Below are 22,582 nucleotides of genomic sequence, written 5' to 3'. Positions count from 1 at the left end.
GTCAACCTAAATAACAGAGAGAGAGAGAGGTTCTCTAAAAGAAAATGAGGCCGGGTGCGGTGACTCACGCCTGTAATCCCAGCACTTTGGGAGGCCCAGGTGGGTGGATCATCTGAGGTCAGGAGTTCAAGACCAGTCTGGCCAATATGGTGAAACCCCATCTCTACTGAAAATACAAAAGATAGCCGGGTGTGGTGGCACATGCCTATAATCCCAGCTACTCGGGAGGCTGAGGTAGGAGAATTGCTTGAACCCGGGAGGCGGAGGTTGCAGTGAGCCAAGATCGTGCCACTGTACTCCAGCCTGGATGACAGAGCAAGACTCCATCTAAAAAAAAAAAAAAAGAAAACGAAAAAAATAGAAAATCATATTTATTTGGGAATATAACATTGCAGTGGAAATACAAGTGACATGGTAAACTATGTGTGTATTCAGGGAGGTAAAGAAAGACAAGGTTTAAATCTTTAATCCATCTTGAATTGATTTTTGTATAAGGTGTAAGGAAGGGATCCAGTTTCAGCTTTCTACATATGGCTAGCCAGTTTTCCCAGCACCATTTATTAAATAGGGAATCCTTTCCCTATTGCTTGTTTTTCTCAGGTTTGTCAAAGATCAGATAGTTGTAGGTATGCGGCGTTATTTCTGAGGGCTCTGTTCTGTTCCATTGATCTATATCTCTGTTTTGGTACCAGTACCATGCTGTTTTGGTTACTGTAGCCTTGTAGTATAGTTTGAAGTCAGGTAGTGTGATGCCTCCAGCTTTGTTCTTTTGGCTTAGGATTGACTTGGCAATGCGGGCTCTTTTTTGGTTCCATATAAACTTTAAAGTAGTTTTTTCCAATTCTGTGAAGAAAGCCATTGGTAGCTTGATGGGGATGGCATTGAATCTGTAAATTACCTTGGGCAGTATGGCCATTTTCACGATATTGATTCTTCCTACCCATGAGCATGGAATGTTCTTCCATTTGTTTGTATCCTCTTTTATTTCCTTGAGCAGTGGTTTGTAGTTCTCCTTGAAGAGGTCCTTTACATCCCTTGTAAGTTGGATTCCTAGGTATTTTATTCTCTTTGAAGCAATTGTGAATGGGAGTTCACTCATGATTTGGCTCTCTGTTTGTCTGTTGTTGGTGTATAAGAATGCTTGTGATTTTTGTACATTGATTTTGTATCCTGAGACTTTGCTGAAGTTGCTTATCAGCTCAAGGAGATTTTGGGCTGAGACAATGGGGTTTTCTAGGTATACAATCATGTCGTCTGCAAAGAGGGACAATTTGACTTCCTCTTTCAAAGATTTAAACGTTAGACCTAAAACCATAAAAACCCTAGAAGAAAACCTAGGCATTACCATTCAGGACATAGGCATGGGCAAGGACTTCATGTCCAAAACACCAAAAGCAATGGCAACAAAAGACAAAATTGACAAATGGGATCTAATTAAACTAAAGAGCTTCTGCACAGCAAAAGAAACTACCATCAGAGTGAACAGGCAACCTACAAAATGGGAGAAAATTTTTGCAACCTACTCATCTGACAAAGGGCTAATATCCAGAATCTACAATGAACTCAAACAAATTTACAAGAAAAAAACAAACAACCCCATCAAAAAGTGGGCGAAGGACATGAACAGACACTTCTCAAAAGAAGACATTTATGCAGCCAAAAAACACATGAAAAAATGCTCATCATCACTGGCCATCAGAGAAATGCAAATCAAAACCACAGTGAGATACCATCTCACACCAGTTAGAATGGCAATCATTAAAAAGTCAGGAAACAACAGGTGCTGGAGAGGATGTGGAGAAATAGGAACACTTTTACACTGTTGGTGGGACTGTAAACTAGTTCAACCATTGTGGAAGTCAGTGTGGCGATTCCTCAGGGATCTAGAACTAGAAATACCATTTGACCCAGCCATCCCATTACTGGGTATATACCCAAATGACTATAAATCATGCTGCTATAAAGGCACATGCACACGTATGTTTATTGCGGCATTATTCACAATAGCAAAGACTTGGAACCAACCCAAATGTCCAACAATGATAGACTGGATTAAGAAAATGTGGCACATATACACCATGGAATACTCTGCAGCCATAAAAAATGATGAGTTCATGTCCTTTATAGGGACATGGATGAAATTGGAAATCATCATTCTCAGCAAACTATCGCAAGAACAAAAAACCAAACACCGCATATTCTCACTCATAGGTGGGAATTGAACAATGAGATCACATGGACACAGGAAGGGGAATATCGCACTCTGGGGACTGTGGTGGGGTGGGGGGAGGGGGGAGGGATAGCATCGGGAGATATACCTAATGCTAGATGATGAGTTAGTGGGTGCAGCGCACCAGCATGGCACATGTATACATATGTAACTAACCTGCACAACGTGCACATGTACCCTAAAACTTAAAGTATAATAAAAAAAAAATGGAAAAAAAAAAGAAAGATAAGGTTTTTAAAGGAAAAGTGAGGAGGGTTACACTCCAGGAACAATAACAAAGGCGGAGCCAGTCCAAAGTTGTACAGGCAGTTGCTGGGCAGATGTCCTCACGGAGGTATTTTTTGTGTAAGGTTGCCATGGCCTTTATGCAAGGTTATGGTTTTTGCAGTCTTTTGTGATAGTTTTATGTGTGAGAACCCTCCCTTCATGGCCTTCTCTGACTCTATTAGTCAGGGTTTTTTTGTTTTGTGTTGTTTTTGACACAGTTGACTTAGTTTTGACAACTTTCATATCACATATAGTTGATCTTCTACATCAAATTGCCATTTTAGAAAAATTGCCATTATAGAAAAATTTCCAATGTAGAAATGGTCTTGTTTTGGCTTTACAAGAACTATTGTTTGTACAAAAGAGAGAAAACTCTTTGATCCTTTGGTCTTTCGGCATATACTTTTTTGAGTAAATGCTTTTTAAATTTTTTAATTGACAAATAATTATTGTATATATTTATGGGGTACCATGGGATGCTTCGATGTATGTATACAATGTGAAATGATTAAATCAAGCTAATTAACATATCTGTCACCTCACGTTACTTTTTGTGGTAGTGAGACATTTGAAATTTACTCATCAATTTTGAAGTATATAGTACAGTATTAAAGCTATAGTCACTGTGCCGTGCAGATAGATCTCAAAAACTTATTTCTCCTGTCTAAATGAAACTTTGTTCACTTTGACCAATATCTCCTCATTCCATCTCTACTTCACCCTACCTCCTACTCCCACCCCCTGCCTCTGGTAGCCACTTTTCTATTCTCTGAGTATGACTTTTTTAGATTCCACATATAAGTGAGATTATAATCATGCCATTTTCAGAAATATCTCGGATGGTTGGGCTGGTTGCAGCAGAAGGAAACCTGGCTAAAGGGTTGGGTGGGTGCAATTCCAGCCTGTATTCAGCTCAACAAGCCTTGCATCCAGGTAGGCTGCAGCTTTCTGCCCCCAAAAGAAGGGATACCTTTTTCTAATTCACCCAAATACTTTCTATTGAATAAAAGCAAATTATTTGTGTTAAAACACTAAACCTCTTGTTCTTAGAATGACTATCGGAAGCTCTCCATGCAATGCAAAGACTTTGTAGTGGGTGTGCTGGATCTCTGCCGAGACTCAGAAGAGGTAGAAGCCATTCTGAATGGAGATCTGGAATCAGCAGAGCCTCTGGAGGTACACAGGCACAAAGCTTCGTTAAGTCGTGTCAAACTTGCCATTAAGTATGAAGTCAAAAAGGTGAGTGGGCCTACTTTCATCTAGTGCCATATTAGAATAAACATGTGATACAAACTATGCCATAATCCTAGGAAAATTATTAAAATAATAAGACTAGACGCTAGTAGGCTGGGCAACATAATGAGACTGTGTCTCTACAAAAAATAAACAAAATTAGCTGGGCATGATGGCATGTGCCTGTAATCCCAGCACTTTGGGGCCTGTAATCCCAGCGCTTTGGGAGGCCGAAGCAGGAGGATCACTTGAGGCCAGGCGTTCAAGACCAGCTGGGCAACATAGCGAAACCCTGTCTCTACTAAAAATTTAAAAATTAGCCAGGCATGGTGGCACGTGCCTGTAGTTCCAGCTACTCAGGAGGCTGAGGCAGGAAGATCACTTGAGCCCAGGAGATTTGAAGCTGCAGTGAGCAATGATAGCACCACTGCATTCCAGCCTGGGCAACAGAGCAAGCAAGACTTTGTCTCAAAAAATAAAATAAAAAAATAGATGCTATTGATAAAAGATTTTTTTGTGGGGGGTAAAGTTGCAAGTTAAATGTGTAGCTTCTGATCCTTTCTACTTTTTACCCATGGTGGGACCTTGAATAAGTCATAAATTTTTAAATTTCAGTTCCCTCATGTACAAGGAGGATAATATCTCTTATCTATCTCAGGGTTTTGGTGGAATTTAAATGAGTTAAGATATGCAAAAGCACGCTGTAAACTGTTAATTACAATACAATTAATAATGCTGTTACTTGTATACATTTTTGTAAGGCACTTTTACATTGTTATGTGAATCCTTGCAGCAAGTCTATATTATTATTCATTTTATCTATAAAATACATCAGATAGATGATGGGGTTTCTATTCTACAAGGAAACTGAGGATTGCCAAGCTTCAATGACATGTCTAAGGTCACATAACTAAGGAGTTGGTCATGCAGGTGCCAGAAATAAAAATTATGATTTTTTTACTCTGATTATTGCAGAAAAACTGTTGTGTGTATCTATTTGCTAACTTGTATGGGGCTCTTAAATCATTCACAAAAATTGTAGTTATAATGTTTCACAATAATAAATATCTCAGTTATCCAGAATCCAATACTTTATACATGTTATATAACAGACTTTCTTGTACTTTAAGAGAAACTGATAAATCACAAAGAAATAAACTGTTATCAGCTCTGGTTTTATGAAGTTGGTCAATTTACAAAGAGCCAAGTGTTCTGTCTTTTCTGCAGTGTGACATGGTGCTTAAGAGGACAGGCACTAGAGCCAACCTGTAAGGATTCATGTCCTGACATCGCCATGTGCTCCTGTGTGACCATGAGCAAGTCACCTAACCATCCAAGCCTCCTTCTGCTCACTAGTAAAGTGAAGACAATAGTTGTACCTACTTATTCATTTGTTTAAGGATTGCATGAGATAATGCATGTAATTAGCACACAGTAGTACATGGTGATTGCTCAATAAGTATTAGCTATTAATAATAACATTTCTACATTATGAAAATTCATACCCAGAGTGATGACCCTTAAGCTAGTTAATCCTCACTCGTCAAAGACAGATTTCATGCCCTTGTACTGAATCAAGTCCTTAGTAAGAAGAGTTGATTTAGGCAGGAAGGAATTTAGTAAGTGATATTGAGGAAGCTTACAGAATCCTAAGAAGAGGTAGAGGAACAAGCTTATCTAAGCTGTGCTTCCAAAAACCTCACCCAGAACCAGGCACAGCGCTGACCTGTTAAGGGAGTTTCTGTGGCCCAAACAGAACAATTCTGCCTCTGCTGCTCCCATATCAGCATAGAAAGGATGCTCTGCATCCTGCCTGTTTTCATATGGCCCCTTCCACTGGTCAAAATGCCTCTGATCAGTGGAACCTAAGCCAATGTTTGCACCCTAGCAGCAAGTGAGGATGGGGAAATCTCTCTCTCTCTCTGTCTCTTTCTCCTCTTTCTCTCTCCCCTCTTCTCTGTCTCTCTCTCTCTTCTGACACACATAATTCTACTACCACAATGTAGAAAACTTCTACACATAGTATTTGCAAGATTTTGGTCAACCATTAATGGCAGATCTCTTCTCTACTTCATAAGACAGTCAAATGTGAAGATTCTCAGTAAAGATTGAAATAAAACAACTTTTCAAGGAAAGTATGTTACAAGATAATTAAATTGGCTAGATTGCCCTCTCAGAGCATTCTTGCTAGTTGAGGTTTTGTTATTAATATATTGAGGGAAAAGGATAGTTTTGAGCAAGATTGATAGTAAACTGTTTTTTAGAAAATTGTCTGGACATATATTCACACATCCTGCAATATGTATCTCTTTTCTTTGGCACCTGAGAGAATTGATTTCAGTTGTCACTGGTTTTTTATCATTGCTTTGGAAGTGTTATATGAGCAGAGACAGCTCATCTACACTTGTGCTTCAGTCAACTAAACTGCCTTGCAGAGTTTATGTCTTCCTGCATGTCAATTTTAAATAAATTTGCATGTAGGTTACAAAGTATGAGGTGTCGTTAGTAATAAATTGGTATCAGTCAACCATCAGGCAACAACAAAAAAGTTAGAACTGTAAGGAGATTTAGGACTTTTGCAAACTTTTCTGGTTTTGTTTGTTTTATGCTATAAAAGGAGTATTAATTAGAGTCTTTGATTTGGAATCTTCACTCAATAACTGTGTGTAAGAATTCTATTCTTGAATAATAAATGTATGTAAGAATTCTGTTCTAGAATAATAAATTGTGTAAGAATTCTATTCTAGAATACTTGCAAAGCCCCAATTTCTCCTTTCTTTCTTCCTTTCAAAGGCTTCCTTCATGGCCGGGTGCGGTGGCTCACACCTGTAATCCCAGCACTTTGGGGGGCCAAGGCAGGTGGATCACGAGGTCAGGAGATCGAGACCATCCTGGCTAACATGGTGAAACCCTGTCTCTACTAAAAAACATACAAAAAAATTAGACGGGCGTGGTGGCAGGCACCTGTAGTTGCAGCTACTAGGGAGGCTGAGGCAGAAGAATGGCATGAACCTGGGAGGCAGAGCTTGTAGTGAGCCGAGATCGCGCCACTGCACTGCAGCCTGGGCGACAGAGTGAGACTCCGACTCAAAAAAAACAAACAAACAACAGAACAGAAAACAAAGGCTTCCTTCATTTTCAGTCAACACTCACCCATCTTCACTCTCACAAGGAGGAAAAATATCACCCCACCCACTCCTGCTGCTTCCTTTTCCCACCATCTCATTTCTAGTCTCCAAGCAAAACCATGTCTTGGGTTATAATGATGCACAAACCCTGCCCACTCTGGCACAGAGGTAGTCCACAGCCATATGCAAGCCATTGGGATTTCAAAGTAACTTTATACGTTATGGACTCCCCCACCCACTGATAACATAATAAACTCATATTTATTCAAATCAACCCATAATTCCACCAAGGAAACCATTCTTATCTAATTGTAAGCCATACTGGCCGCATATGAGACTCAGGAAGTCTTTTTTCTACCGTCTGCCCAAGACCTACTCCCAGCTCTGGTTCTGAGTCTATTGTCTTCTAACTGGGCTCAGGATTCCCAGAGCTCTGGTCTTACCTAGAAATTAAGGCATGAGTTCAACGCAGGCCTTACAGAACTCAAGGACAGTTAATCCAGAAAATGAATATATAAAACACCAGAATAGGAGATACATGACCATGAATTTAATGTTTATGTTGGAAAGGACTTTCTCATATAAAAGCGAAGAAATCTCCAAGCAAAAATGCAAATAATCTGGCCACATATAATTTAAAACCTCTGTATGACATCAGAAAGATTATAAACAAAAAAGTGAAGGGCATACTAGGAAAAATGTTTTTTCGATTGTAACTCACAAAAGATTGATCTTCTTAATATCCCAAGAACTCAAACAAATTTGTAAGGAAAACATCCAGGGCCCTGTAGAAAAATCAGCAAAAGATTTGAATAGGCATGTCACAGAAGAGAAAATTCAAATGGCTAACATGCATATTTAAAATTTTCAGACCTTTTAGTGATAAACGTATACTAATGTACAAATACCATTTTCCTTCTCTTAAACTAACAAAGAATAAAAATTTACAATTCTCAATGCTGATAGTAAAAGAGCAACCATCTGCCTGCATCTTTACTAACAGGGAATGGATTTTGAAGATTATTCATCCTAAAATCTGGTTTTTTTTCTTTTTTTTGAAATGGAGTCTCACTCTGTCTCCCAGGCTTGAGTGCAGTGGCGAGATCTCGGCTCACTGCAACCTCCACCTCCCGGTTCAAGCAATTTTCCTGCCTCAGCCTCCCGAGTAGCTGGGATTACAGGCACCCATCATCCATGCCTGGCTAATTTTTGTTTTTTTAGTAGAGACGGGGTTTTACCATGTTGGCCAGGCTGGTCTTGAACTCCTGACCTCAAGTGATCCGCCCACCTCAGCCTCTCAGAGTGCTAGGATTATAGGTGTGAGCCACTGCGTCCAGCCTAAAATCATTTTTAAGCGGTCTGTAAGGTAAATTATAAAACTGGAAGGATAGTGAACACTATTACTATTTATAGAAATACCTATATTATTCTTTGAAAAGAGAATGGAATACACTGGAAGATGAAATTTGATTTTCTGAAAATGGGTACAAGAAAATTAAATTTTAGGCAAAAACACTAATTTTGTTTAATTAGAATAATGGACTATTTGCCCCCCGCCAAAAGTCTTGAGTTCTAATTCTGACTCTACCTCTATCCTGCTCTGTGATGTGCAGCTGAACATTAATCCACTCCCCACCATAGAAATAATCAAAGTTCTACCTACTTCACCGTGAGCTATGTCTATTGTGAGAAAGTTTTTGACAAAAGATACTAGAGCTTGGTAGACCATTGAATCTGGAAAACTGGGCTCTCAGAAAGAGAAGGAGAACATTTCCTGAGTTCTTCGTTTCTGCTCTCCTATTAATATTTCCTCCATAGTAGGATTAGATTTAAATGTAGAAAAGCCATCCTAAAAAGAAACATGCAGCAGTATAAACAGGATAAAAGCATCCATTGTGTATCCACTTTCGGTGCAAAAAGTGTGCAGGGGAAGCCCAGAATTAAAGAAATGCAGTGAGAGAGTGGTAAATACACCACTGAGACGTCGGAATGGGTGTGCTGGCCGGCACAGTCCTGTGTCCTGCACTGTGTGGCCTCTTGTCCTGGTCTTCCCCAGGCACCAAGAGATAACAGAGCATTTTGCACTCAGCAAGTTTGAAAATCCAGAAAACCTGTGCAATATAAGTTTTAGGTTTATATTTCACAAGTCATTGAGTTTTAAAAAGAAGTTGAATTGCCTAGTTTTTATTTACAAGAATATGTTCCTTTAAATTGTATGAATTGTGGCTCTAACAGTATCATTAAAAACAAATCCAGAGTTCCTACCATGATTTTACACAACAGTATTCCCATGAAGACCGTTCTTGTGAAGGCTGATTTGATGAAAAACAGTGTAACATGAATTAATTTTTAAGTTTAAAATTTGATTGTTTTCCCTAACCTGCCCTGATCAGTGGTTCAGTTTATAATCTATTAGTTATTTGGCAAGAAAAAACATTTCAGTTGTTCTCAATGCTGATTGTCCAATTGAAAGATTGAGATTTTCTTGTGTCAAGCATTCTCTCTTTAAATCAGAAAACTCAAAATAAGGGTATTATTTTTGTTATGACTTCAATTTGCTGGTCCACTGAAGTTAGGAAACAGCATACAAATGTTATCCAGTTGGGCATGACTGGTGTAGTGACATAAGGAGATTTTTCAGGAGGTAAAACACTTTTCAGGTATAAAGGTCACTGCCCTATTTCGAAGTCATTGAAAAGACCAAAACTCATCTCCTAAAGGGATTAGCTTTTTTGCCTTCACTTGCTATTATTGTACTGGCTTTACTTTCTTTTTTGAAATGCTCCTTGTGTACTTGCATTAGGATTTTACATCATTGGAGGAAAATCTGTTTGTGTGGATTAAATGGAATCGACAGAATCCATGAAGTTGTGTATAATTATCTCAAAAAAAAAGAGTAGAATTAGAAGCATAGGAAATAGACCTGTTAAGCTGAATTTTAAAGTGTAACAGGCAAAATGCAAACACCCACAATTTTGGTTACTACTTAATGTAGAGTAAGTGTTTGCACTGTAGTACAGGTTACATCAAGTCAAAGATTGACCATCACATATATGCCATATGGAAAGGACTGAGTCCATCAAGTCTTTGAAGCTGTGCAATCTTTATAAATATGTAATTAATGCCATAAAGCACATCTTCAAATTTAAAAATTAGTCCAAGGAGGAGGAGTAGGAAAGGGAGATATACTATAACATTAATATTTCTGTCCTCAAGAGTTTAAAACCTAAGAACGACTAGTGCCTTAGTCCGTTTGCATTGTTATAATAGAATGCCTGAGATGGAGAGACTTATAAGAACAAAACTTTTTTGTCTCATAGTTCTGGAGGCTGGGAAGTCCAAGATCAAGGCACCAGCAGGTTTGGTAGTCTGGTGAGGGCTGCATCCTCTAGAGGGGAGGAACACTACGTCCTCACATGGCAGAAGAGTAGAAGAGCAAGCTAGCTGAATGCTGCATGAAGCCTTTTTTATAAGCGTCTTAATACCATTAACAAGGGAGCAGCCCTCATGGCCTAATCACCTCTTGAAGGCCCCACCTGTTAACTCTACCACATTGACAGCACCTGAATGTTGGAGGAGACACATTCAAACGATAGCTACCAAACACTCACAAAAGGGAAATTTGTCCATCAATTCCATATAGACACATGCCCACCTGTCTCTTAACTTCATGGGAATTTTGTTTCCTACAGAAACTGTTGGTCTAAAAACTACATTGTTGATTTCCTAAGTGGTAATCTGATTTAACGACATTATATGCTCCACCTGTAGTTTACCCTGAATGCACCATTATCTGTCCTAAGGTTAGCCTGGCTGCAGCCACCAAGGATGCCTTTTATTTATATCTGTCTAACTTCCCACAAATGCAGATCCTCCAAATATCAAGATACTTGTACCAACATTCAAATTAAGACTCTTTTAAATTCTGATTAGGCATCTTGACAAGCCTATGAGTTGAAGTCTCAGTTATAATAGCTTATTTTGTGTCTATTCAAAGCTTACTGTGTACCCTAGAACAATGACCTCTTATCACTTAATTCAACTCTAATGCTTCCATTTTTATCTTCTTGTACCAATATACTTGCCCAATATACTGCCTGGATCATAGGAGGGGCTTAAGATATTTTGATGAGTGAATAAATGAATGAATGAATAAAGGACATTTAGGGACCATAGAGGGAGAGGTGAAGCAGGAAGGAAATGATCTAAATATAGTACAGGAGCAGAAGTGGAAGTTTGGAGAAGTTCTCAACAAGAATCCTAGAAAGTTGTCACATATACCCAGGAAGCCTTCAACTTTGATATTCGTGAGTTCAAATAATGATTGCATTGGTCTATGAAATGCTGTTTTCAAAACTTAGAACCTTGGAAAAGTGACAAAATCCTGGGTTTGGAGAGAAGATCTAATACATCCTTAGCAACTAGCAGCTACTGAAAATCAGGACCTGGGATTTTGAAAACTGAATGGAAAGGAACTCGCATGATAAAATATGCTTCTTAGTTCAGGCTGCTGTAACTAAGTACCATAGGCTGGGTGGTTTATAAACAACAGAAATTTATTTCTTGGCCAGGCGTGGTGGCTCATGCCTGTAATCCCAGCACTTTGAGAGGCTGAGGCGGGCGGATCACCTGAGGTTGAGAGTTTGAGACCAGCCTGACCGCCATGGAGAAACCCCGTCTCTACTAAAAATACAAAAAATTAGCCAGGCATGGTGGCACATGCCTGTAATCTTAGCTACTTGGGAGGCTGAGGTAGGAGAATCACTTGAACCCGGGAGGTGGAGGTTGTGGTGAGACGAGATTGTGCCATTGCACTCCAGCCTGGACAACAAAAGAGAAACTCCATCTCAAAAAAAAAAAAATTATTTCTTACAGTTCTGGAGGCTGGAAATCCAAAATGAGGATGCCAGCATAGTGAAGATCTGATGAGGGCTCTCCTCTGGGTTGCAGACTGCTGACTTCTCATTGTATCCTCACATGGTGGAAAGAGCGAGCTCTCCCGCCTCTTCCTATCAGAGCTCCAGTCTCATTCATGAAGGCTCCTCCCTCATGATCTAATTACCTCCCGAAAGCCTAGCTTTCTAATACCCATCACATTGAGGCTTAGAATTTCAACATAATGACTCAGTTAATTATTTCAAATCTAATATTCATAAATTTATTCTCACCACTTCTGTCTGTGGGTCGTTAAGTACGCATGTATGGTGATGCGGAGGCAGCCGCCAGTGCAGCCATCAGTGGACTTTACACTGGGTGCACTCTGGGGGCAAAGGCAGGGATTTGGGGGAAATTGAACCTACATTGCCTGTCCTGGGAGATGAGACTTTCTTTTTTAATTAAAATTGTTGATGGGAAACTATGCACCAGTCAGTGGAAACCTGTGCATTTCCTTGTAGGTGGGCTTTGATAAAGAGCCAAATGTTAATAACTCTAGGAATTGCCTGGAGTTACTAAGAATCATCAGGATCATTAACTAGAACTTGATCAAAGAGGAACCTTTTGACAAGTAGGAACTGCAGCTACTCTGTTTCTCAGTTCCCAAAAACATTTCATGGGTGTTTCTTAACAGGTTCATTGTTATTGCTTATTCTGTTTTTTAGAAGACAGTGACACCTTGATTTTTGTGTTGCTAAGAACTCCTTTAAAAAATACGTTGTCACTCATAGTTGATTTTTGAATTCCTGAGCTTGGACAAAGAGCATATGACCATTCAAAAAAAGGTGTGTCTAGCTACAAATGGGCAGATTTTGGCATAGGGACCTTTACACGGGCCTAAGTACAAATACATTCTGCTTCTTGAATAAGAACAGGGCTTTAAAGAAATCCCAGTCCCTCTAAATGATGCAGGCAGATAACTTAACAAAATCAAACGGGAAAAAAAATCAAATGGCTGGGCTGAAATAAGTATAATTTGCTCATTTTTCCTGATTAGAATTGTATTTATTAAAGAACTGCTGAAGATAAATAGTCGTGTTCTTTTGACCTTTTGATAAAGGAAGCAATAAAAAAGAGGACAGGAGGGAAGTGGCATTTGGTGCCAGTTCCTGGAAGAAGTGCATGTGCAGACCCAGCATAATATTTGTAAGTTCAATTGATTATTTTTCAGACCTTTTACAGATTTGCAGTAATAGTACATAATTACACAAAGGGTGCATTATGCATTTTTTTGTATGTAGCATTTTAGGGGTTGCTCGCGAAACTTCACACATTTCTCTTTTAGCTATAGCCTACAATAAACCAAGTAACTTTTCTTCTTTTCCATTTTGAACTGAATGCAAGTAAGCTGGCCAACAGCAAGATGGGACACATTTTTACAAAAGAAGCCAGATGTCACCCAGATTCCATGGAGAAATCTGTGAATCATGGAGGGTTTCTATCAAAAAGAACTGTGATTAAGGACAACACCAATTTTACCTTCTCATTTCCATTCTAATTCTTCTATTAGTTCTGAAACAATTTTGAAAAATGGAGGGAAAGCTAAGAAGAATATTACCAGAACCTTCCAGTACCAATATGCTAGAAAAAATATACTTTAATATCTTTAGGATGCATGTGTATTTAATAGTTGAGCTATTGACAATGGTATGGTAACTTACCTTTCTCTCCCCTTCTCAAACTCTCTCTCTCCCAATAGTTTGTGGCTCATCCCAACTGCCAGCAGCAGCTCTTGACGATCTGGTATGAGAACCTCTCAGGCCTAAGGGAGCAGACCATAGCTATCAAGTGTCTCGTTGTACTGGTCGTGGCCCTGGGCCTTCCATTCCTGGCCATTGGCTACTGGATCGCACCTTGCAGCAGGGTACTTGCTTTCTACATCTATTTCCTCTGTGGTGGTGTACTGTGTCTCTTTGGGATAAAAAAATAAAAAGCTTCATGCTTAAGAATCTTATCAGTTTTACCCTGAATGTTAATTGATTCAAGAACACAGATTCTCCTTTTTAATTACTGGATCAATTCGAATAAGGGATGAAAAAGGATTTGGTACCAGTGGGATATACCACATTTGCAGGCATAAAGTACTTAGGCTTTTAAGATAAAATCCTCATGGTAGACAGAGAAGGAAAAGCTGCTTGAGTGAAGTAGCCCTTGTACTGATTTTATTGACGGCTTAATAAGTAGAGTGTCGACTGGGCTGGCCTGTGAACAGACCGGGGAATGGAGAGCACTGCTGCAGTAGTACCAAGAAGCAGTTACGCTGGGAACTAGAAGGGCAACCCATTTGGACCTGTCAGAAGAAATCCAAGGTTAAGTGTGTGAAGCACAGTTGAGAACAGCAGTGGTATCCAAAGTCTTCAAGAAAATGCATGTCAGGTTCCCCTAGCCCTTTGTTAATTCAGACAGTTCTTAAAAATGTAGGATTTAGGTTCAGGGGTTTTAGATTTTTTTAGATTGTTTATTTGTTTTTGCTTGGATCATTTTGGTTAGTACCTTTATTCTCCTCTCAACTTTCCAATGTAAAATCAATTTAGTTGTGCCCAAGAGATCCCCTAGCAAGATGTGGAAAGGAATACTATTCATGCCAGTTATTACAGGCACTGCCAGAGAGAAGGAGCTGTGCTGAGATTCTTTAATCCTGTTTTTATATTCTGAAATTTGGTTTTGTTTAAGTCAGAGGTAGTTTCAAGGCAAAATGAGTCAAGCGCACTTACAAATGATCCTGGAAATCTGTCATCTCTGTGGCTCAGCAGTCTCCCCCCGGCAGAGTTCTGCTCTGCAAACACCATATATGTGTGAGAATATTCATCCATCTCATTTCATCATTGAGTTGCCCATGCAAGTTAAGGCAGAAAGTTTGTCATTTTGATCATGTTTGATGACTCAGCCAAGTTCTTTTGTTACGTATCATGGAAAATTACTTTAAGATTCTTCAAATACGTAAACACTAAAGATGAAAAACTATATATAATATGAGAGGGCATGCAATAAAAAAAATCATATCCTGCCCAAATAATTTTCTTTTCTGAAGGAAATGAGTTGGAAAGTTTAGGTTTAGAAGTGTTTGTCTCTTAGGGGAACTTAATCAGTTAAAACATTCCATCAGGTTTGAAGTAGCCATCTTGGAGTCCACTTCTTTTTTCCCTGCACTTTTACAAGTACAACTAACAGTGTGGCGTGCTCTGCAGAGAAGGGAAACATGGAAGTTGAGCCATTCCCAGAGCCCATGTTTAGAGCTGCCGTATACCACCTATCTTATGGAAAAAGGCAACATAGTAAGAATTTTCCATGTATGTCCCATTTTTGCGATTGGCATTCTGCTTTCTTTTCATGTTATTTAAAGTTTTAAAAGATTGACCTTTAGGAGAAACAGACTTGGTAATTCCCAAGAAATTTCTATGTGCTACGGATAAGCTACCCCCAAACGTGCCCTTTTTGCAGCTGTGTAACAACAAGGTGATGTATAAATGTGTTGTTTATTTTTCTGTGTCTAACATGGAAAATGTGACATTCGTCTGTGTGCATTCATGTTCAATCCCCAAAATCCCTGACATCTCTTTCATCATTTATTGACATCACATTAAGGTTCTAGACCTACAAAAACATTTGTTTGGAGTTAACGGTCCCTTAAATGTGAACCTCAGTACTTTATAAGGTCACAGACAGCGTTAAAAAGCAGGGTCTGAGAGTGTAGAAGAGAGAACATACTTGATAAATCTACCAAATGTACCTAATTCTTGGACTGTGGGGGCCCTTGGGATGGGAGGAATGGTTTTTCATTTTCACAGGAACATGGGACTTTTAAGGACATTATATCACAGGGGATTTTAAAGGAGTCACCTTAAAATAATTATATACTGAACTTTGGAAGTCCCTTTGTACCATTTACATGATCATCCAACTCGGAGATCACTTTCAATTAAGTTAACCTACTTAGAGGTTTTAATTATTGTGTATCTCCTTATTAGGGGCAGTAACAGGTGCAATATTCATCTTGGTTCTAATATTTTCTGCCTTTTTTTATAGCATACCAGGTATAACTTGATTTTGGAATATTTAGAAATGAGAACTAAAATTTACTTCTGTAGTAGTAATTTTTTTAATCTTCAAAGGGTTTTTAATGTCTTATATGAGTCTATAAGATCCTCATAACATCTCAATTACAAAGCAATGAAGAATTACACAATACAAAGTTGAAGTTTCTTTTTCCGGACCCTAAAATCCAGACTTTGCATATTCTTTTGTGTAAAAATAAGAGCAAGAACCAGTATAGGCCCTGTGATTTCCAGAAGTGCATCTGTGAATGCAGTCTACCCTAAGACAAATTGGACATTTAGAAACAATGAATTTTGAATACTTATTAAATTATTTTTGGAGGAAGCATTCCCCTAAGAAAGAATATTTTTCATAATGTAGAGCTTTTTGGAAACAGAAGCAGAATTTTGAGTGTTCTCCTTTCATCTATTTTTTTAATCCTATATTGTAATCTCCACAAGTGAAAGCCAGATTTTCTGAAGCAAACTTTTCCTCTTTGTTTTGTTACAGCTGGGGAAAATCCTGCGAAGCCCTTTTATGAAATTTGTAGCACATGCAGCTTCTTTCATCATCTTCCTGGGTCTGCTTGTGTTCAATGCCTCAGACAGGTTCGAAGGCATCACCACGCTGCCCAATATCACAGTTATTGACTATCCCAAACAGATCTTCAGGGTGAAAACCACCCAGTTTACATGGACGGAAATGCTAATTATGGTCTGGGTTCTTGGTAAGTCTTTTATTTTAAATATCCTAATTTCTACCAAAAAGTAATTATAGAAATAATTGTCATTTTCTATTGAAAAAAATGTTATTATATCTTATATGGTGACAACATCACTGTTGCAAGATAAGCTAAACAGCAAAATAACCAAATAATTTTCCAGCTAGATAATGCTAAAAGGTGTCCCTTAACACTAAATAAAATTTTTAATGAGTAACATGACCCTAATTACAAATATACCATGTTTCAGAAATCTGACTTCAATTATTGAACAAGATGTAAGTTTTAAAATGTAACTCACTGTGATTATTTAATTGAAATACTTATGAAATAACCCAATGGCTATCAACTGATGACAAATACTTTCTTAGCTGTTTTAGTTCCAGAGATTTTAGGAGAGTTTTCATTTTCAGAATGTTTGTTATTAGGTTGGGTACAAAAATAACTGTGGTTTTTACTATTTTTAAAAATGGCAAAAACTGCAATTACTTTTGCACCAACCTATTTCATCTTACAATAACCCATTTTGAATAGCTGTGTTAAAATAAGAATTTGAAGTAATGTGAGGAAAAGAATTTATTGTGTTCTCTGCTAAGAAATGGAGATTGGAACCAGGTTGTTTATTTCTGATTAATCAGAAGTCATTTTTGTATTTGTTTTATCCAATGTGAGTCTTGGTGTCTTCTCATTTTCTGAGTTAGTAGGTTAGTTCTTCCTCCCATTCACTCCTGTGGCCTCAGCCTAGGTCAAGTAATTATTTTATACATTTTCTTTTAAGCCATTACATTTTTTAAAAATTCTACAATATTTTCCCTTTATGTAGTCAGGACAATTTGTTAAGTTGGACAATTTGTTAAGTTGTTAAGTTGTACTATTTTGTCCTCTTGTCCCAGAATGGCATTTTCTGCTTTCAGTTTCTTCAGAATGTCCTAGGGCCTCTCACTTAAGGGTTTCATCTTTTTCAAACGGTATTGCTCACTTTTTAGCATGACATGGAAATGAGAAGAGAGGATAAAAGTGTGATATGAGTATCATTGGGAAACCGTTCTTCTTGTTAAAAATCTTGTGGACTTAATTCTCCAATAATCACTATGGTTTGATAACTAACCATTGTGATTGTATAGAACATATTTTCTTCTCCAAAAGTCTTATGGGATAACTTGAAGAGCCTTCTCTCCTTATTTCCTTTCCTTCTTTCTTCTCCTCATCCCCCTCCACCACCTCCTCTCATTAATAGAGACATCTCTGGTGCCACATGTGGACCGCTTCTCCAAATTCTAGTGTGGTGGGGTGAATTATTTTCTTAGCAGGAGCTTCTTCCATTTAACTCTGCACAGGGCCTCAGTGACCATACAGTCAGTCAGTCAATGCTTTGTGATGCCTAGTACTGTGCTTGACGTGTAGGGTAGAGATGTGACCTGATGGTGGACACAATAATGGCTTCTCGGTCTGGCCTGTAAAATCTGACCTGCACCCTCTGTATTTGTTGTGACAGGAATGATGTGGTCTGAATGTAAAGAGCTCTGGCTGGAAGGACCTAGGGAATACATTTTGCAGTTGTGGAATGTGCTCGACTTTGGGATGCTGTCCATCTTCATTGCTGCTTTCACAGCCAGATTCCTAGCTTTCCTTCAGGCAACGAAGGCACAACAGTATGTGGACAGTTACGTCCAAGAGAGTGACCTCAGTGAAGTGACACTCCCACCAGAGATACAGTATTTCACTTATGGTAAGTTGTTAGCTTCAGGGTCCCCTTATGTTTTGGGAAAGGTATTGGAACCACATTTTGGAAGGAAATGCCAATTGGAGTATGTTTAGTATGAGAGGTGTATTGAAAATTTATGGACAGTGGAGAAAGCATGAACTTTGGAACCTACAAAACTGGATTCATTTCAAGGCTCTGACCCCCTTTGCTGTGTAAACTTGTTCAAGTCAATTTGCTTCACTGTGCCTCAGTTTTCATAGCTATAAAAAGACAATATTGCAAGGTGGAAGAAAATTACCTTTAAGCCTATAAGATAATTACTATTAGGAGACTGTCTTAATTAGGGAAAAAATAGTTTGATAAACTGCTTGATGTGGAAGATAAGTCCCTGAGAGCATGGGTTCAAGGAGATAAGATAATAAAAGTTGCCAAACTGCTCTGCAGGCAAAGTGAACGGTAATTCAACAGAGGCAGGAAGTAGGTTCTAAAGTGACCGTGAGAATGTAAGCTCTGGAGAACCAGCAGAAATATTGGGGGAGGATGTTGTCCTGTTCACATGGCATGGAATGGGGTTCATGTCAAATATCTCTATATTATGAAGAGCAGTGAGACCTCAGCTGACATCCGGTGTGAAAGAACATTGATGCCTTCCTTGCCCCGTACAAACCAATGGTAAGTAATGTTAGCCTCTCTTCCCTTGAGGCCAAATTGAGGAGCCACAGTTAGCAAATTTGTATATAGTTGTAAAATCTGAAATCTGGAAAAGACTTTAGGAAGTGTTGTCTAATCTTCATCTTACAGGTAAGGGAACTCAGGCACAGAGTTTAACTGTGATCTGGTTGTGAAGAATAATTTTTTATAGGTGTAATTAGGGCACATTGTGATGAGTACAAGGAGCATGTTAACGTTATTGAAGGCTGGACTTCCGCTCCAAAATATAAGATGTAATTAAGCACCTCTGTTATTCTCAGCAAGCAAAGATTTTTATGTACCAAGGAGACTTGTTCAAATGAGCAAATTATCACCATTTGTAATTAAAGAATTAATTTTAGATTGTATTTTATGTATCTTGACTATTTCATAACCTATTTATTGAAATTTATTCATGTGTATTTAATGACTGTTGTCTGGAAGGGATGGATTCAGGCTTCCCTATCTCCTATATGTATTGTTTTGATCAATTTTTAATCTTTCTAAGTCTGGTTTCTGCATCTCTAAAGAGAGGATAATAATATCAAATCCATAGGATCATTGAAAGCAGTGTCTGACACATATTAAATAGTCAAGAAATGTTAATTTTTTAAACTTTTTTTTAGATTCAGAGGGTACATGTGCAGGTTTGTTACCTGAGCATATTGCATGATTCTGAGGTTTAGGGCTAGGAATGACCCCATTACCTGGGTACTGAGCATATACCCAATAGATGTTTTTCAACCCTTTCCTCCTCCCTCTAGTAGTTTTCCAGTTTCATTGTTGCTATGTTTATGTCCGTGAATACCCACTATTTAGCTTCCACTTATAAGTGAAAACCTGCTGTATTTGGTTTTCTATTCCTGCATTAATTCACTTAGGATAATGGCCTCCAGCTGCATTCATGTTGCTGCAAAGGACATGATTTTTGTTCTTTTTTGTGGCTGCATAGTATTCCATGGAGTATATGTACCACATTTTCTGTATCCAGTCCACTGTTGATGAGCACCTAGGTTGATTCCGTATCTTAGCTATTGTGAATAGTGCTGCAATGAAGATGCAAGTGCATGTGTCTTTTGGTAAAACAATATGTTTTCATTTGGATATATACCCACTAATGGAATTGCTGGGTTGAATGGTAGTTCTGTTTTAAGTTCTTTGAGAAATCTTCAAAGTGCTTTCCACAGTGGCTGAACTGATCAACAAATATTAAGTTTTGTTGTTATTGCAGATGTCTGCAAGTTTGCACAATTAACCACATAATATTTCATTGACCTGACAGGTCTGCTGCAGACTTAATAAGTGACCTTGAAAGGGTTGTTAGGGGTCCCATTCTGAATCTATATCCAAAATTCTTTTACTTCAGTGGCATTTTACATTTTTCGGGGACAAGTTATATTGCTGAGATACCACATCATCAGCACCATTGTGATTCAGTGACATTCTCACTCCTCGAAATATTTTATTTGCATGAATTGTTTGATGAACTAATTTTCCCACAAAATATGGAAAAGAAGTTACACTCCGGCTGTGCCTATAGGATGACAAAATAACTGGTCAGTAAATCTAATAACTGAAGGGACAAATCAGTCAAGTCAGTTGTTTTGTCATCCTGGATACAGTCTGTGTCTAACGAAGTGTTTTAACCTCTCCATGTTTTGTATTTTATTCTGTTTCTGCTGAATGTGAAGTCAGCTTAGTATCTTTATAATAGTGTACCCTCCATCTAAAGTAATATAGAATTTACGTTTCTGGTTTAAGATGAAAATAGTCCCTGGACAGTTAATTAAATCTAGATTAGTTTCAACTGAGATGGTAACCACCTACCTACAAGATAGATCCTATTTAAGGTATTTGCTTTTCGTAGTTGGCAATGAATAGAAAGCTCCATTTTTAATCTCTTTCTCTCTTTTTTCTAGCTAGAGATAAATGGCTCCCTTCTGACCCTCAGATTATATCTGAAGGCCTTTATGCCATAGCTGTTGTGCTCAGCTTCTCTCGGATTGCGTACATCCTCCCTGCAAATGAGAGCTTTGGCCCCCTGCAGATCTCTCTTGGAAGGACTGTAAAGGACATATTCAAGTTCATGGTCCTCTTTATTATGGTGTTTTTTGCCTTTATGATTGGCATGTTCATACTTTATTCTTACTACCTTGGGGCTAAAGTAAATGCTGCTTTTACCACGTAAGTAAAATATCTTATTATACAGGTATGATAAAGAGAAATTCTAGCCAATCTAGAGGAAGCAAAGGAAAAATTTCTCTGATTGTAATAAAGATGTTTTTAAGCACAGAAAATAATCCATTAAAAACAGTTAGTGCTTGTGTTGATTATATTGCTCTGAAGGCTCATCTCTGGGCTTAGTGAGAGTTTGACCACAGAATGGGTCAGAATTTGGAAAAACCCTAGACAAAACTGGCTATTTTAAGAAAACAGGATAACAGATTTCTAATACTGGGTGTCTCTTACATTATGTATAACATTAAAATTAGTTTCATCATTTTGTAGCCAGTATTCTTCTTTCAAAAAGGAAGCATCAGCTTTTATTTTAATATATTCATTGATCGGTACAGGAAGTCGAGTAAGAGGAAGTTATAGCTAAACATTTTATAGCCCACTATCATGGTAATACCAGTTTCTTCCTTTGGCCATACTGGTTTCTGCACTAGAGACTCACCTCTTCCATGAAGTCTTCCTTGATCAAGTTTCCTTAGTCATTTTCCCTTCAAGTTCCTACAGCATGGAGACACCCAGATTGTGAGATCTGTTCTCACCCAGTGGTGTTTGGTTGTCATGGATATAGGGCCCCCCTTCTACTGCAGTTCTTCCAGGTGGGAAGGTCATAAACCCTCCCTGCTCTCCCTTTGTTCCCAATAATGCCACTGCTGGAAACAAACTATACACTCAGTAAGTACTCTATAGACTAAAGTAGCATATCAAGCCCTTGTAGACATCTCAATTGTTCTAAAATGAATTTTTTAATAGTTAATATAGAACAGGTCTTAGAGGTGAAAGAGACTTGAAACTCGCTTTATTGTAATGAAGTAAAAAACCTGTTTGAACCTAGCAGGGAAATTACAAAGAGATCTTGCACACAATGTGATCCCTGCCCCCATTTTCCTTTTAACTCTATGGTAACTCATTTTATACATTCTATTTTCTTCACTGTTTTGTCTAGGGATGTGACCATTCAATGTAGTAGAAAGGACATAGGCTGAAAATCATGCAGACGTGGATTTGAATGCAATCTCTGCTGTTTCTAGCTGTGGCTTTTGGTTAGGTTCCTGAATATTTCTCAGTGTCAGTTTCCTTATTTTTAAAATAAGCACAATAAAGTTTAAATAAGGTCGTTGTGACAATTATGTAAGGTGAGTTATATAAAGCCTCTTGCCCACAGTAGGAGCTCAGAACTGCCAGTGTCCTTTCCTTTTTTACTATCCCCCTCTTCCCACACATGCACTCCATATAGATTCGAGGAGAAGCTAGGGGCAGCAAGGTTTGCAAAGGAGCAAGAGGAAGGAGTGGGAGAATTTTGTGATATGGTTAAATAAATGGTAGGAACAAAAAGATTATAGTTTTTCTTACTCTCCTGTCAGCATCTACGCCATGATATCACACAGCCACATGTTTTGTAATAG

General features: G+C 38.3%; 1 protein-coding gene and 1 long non-coding RNA gene across 8 annotated transcripts in view; one reads left to right on the top strand and one right to left on the bottom strand.

The window, feature by feature from the left end:
- The window catches only part of TRPC3 (transient receptor potential cation channel subfamily C member 3), a 77,070-nt gene that overhangs the window by 25,303 nt on the left and 29,185 nt on the right, over positions 1 to 22,582 (top strand). For all 7 annotated transcript variants that reach the window (XR_010133486.1, XM_055385162.2, XM_031009930.3 and 4 more), the window contains exons 3-7: positions 3,548 to 3,736; positions 13,493 to 13,657; positions 16,339 to 16,555; positions 18,045 to 18,278; positions 20,864 to 21,128. Coding sequence is in view for 6 of the 7 variants with exons in the window: in XM_055385162.2 (XP_055241137.1) it covers positions 3,548 to 3,736; positions 13,493 to 13,657; positions 16,339 to 16,555; positions 18,045 to 18,278; positions 20,864 to 21,128 (1,070 nt within the window). In the remaining variant the exon portion in view is untranslated. The remainder of the gene's footprint in view (positions 1 to 3,547; positions 3,737 to 13,492; positions 13,658 to 16,338; positions 16,556 to 18,044; positions 18,279 to 20,863; positions 21,129 to 22,582) is intronic.
- Positions 7,387 to 21,745, bottom strand: LOC109026495 (uncharacterized). Its single transcript, XR_002005491.4, has 3 exons — positions 21,622 to 21,745; positions 13,455 to 13,704; positions 7,387 to 7,643 (listed from the first exon to the last, which is right to left on the bottom strand). It is a non-coding gene; the product is annotated as an uncharacterized lncRNA (long non-coding RNA).

This window comes from Gorilla gorilla, chromosome 3 (genome assembly GCF_029281585.2).
Source record: "Gorilla gorilla gorilla isolate KB3781 chromosome 3, NHGRI_mGorGor1-v2.1_pri, whole genome shotgun sequence".
Taxonomy (NCBI): Eukaryota; Metazoa; Chordata; class Mammalia; order Primates; family Hominidae; genus Gorilla; species Gorilla gorilla.
Note: the sequence above shows the minus strand (reverse complement) of the source record. Positions and strands in the feature narration are given on the sequence as shown.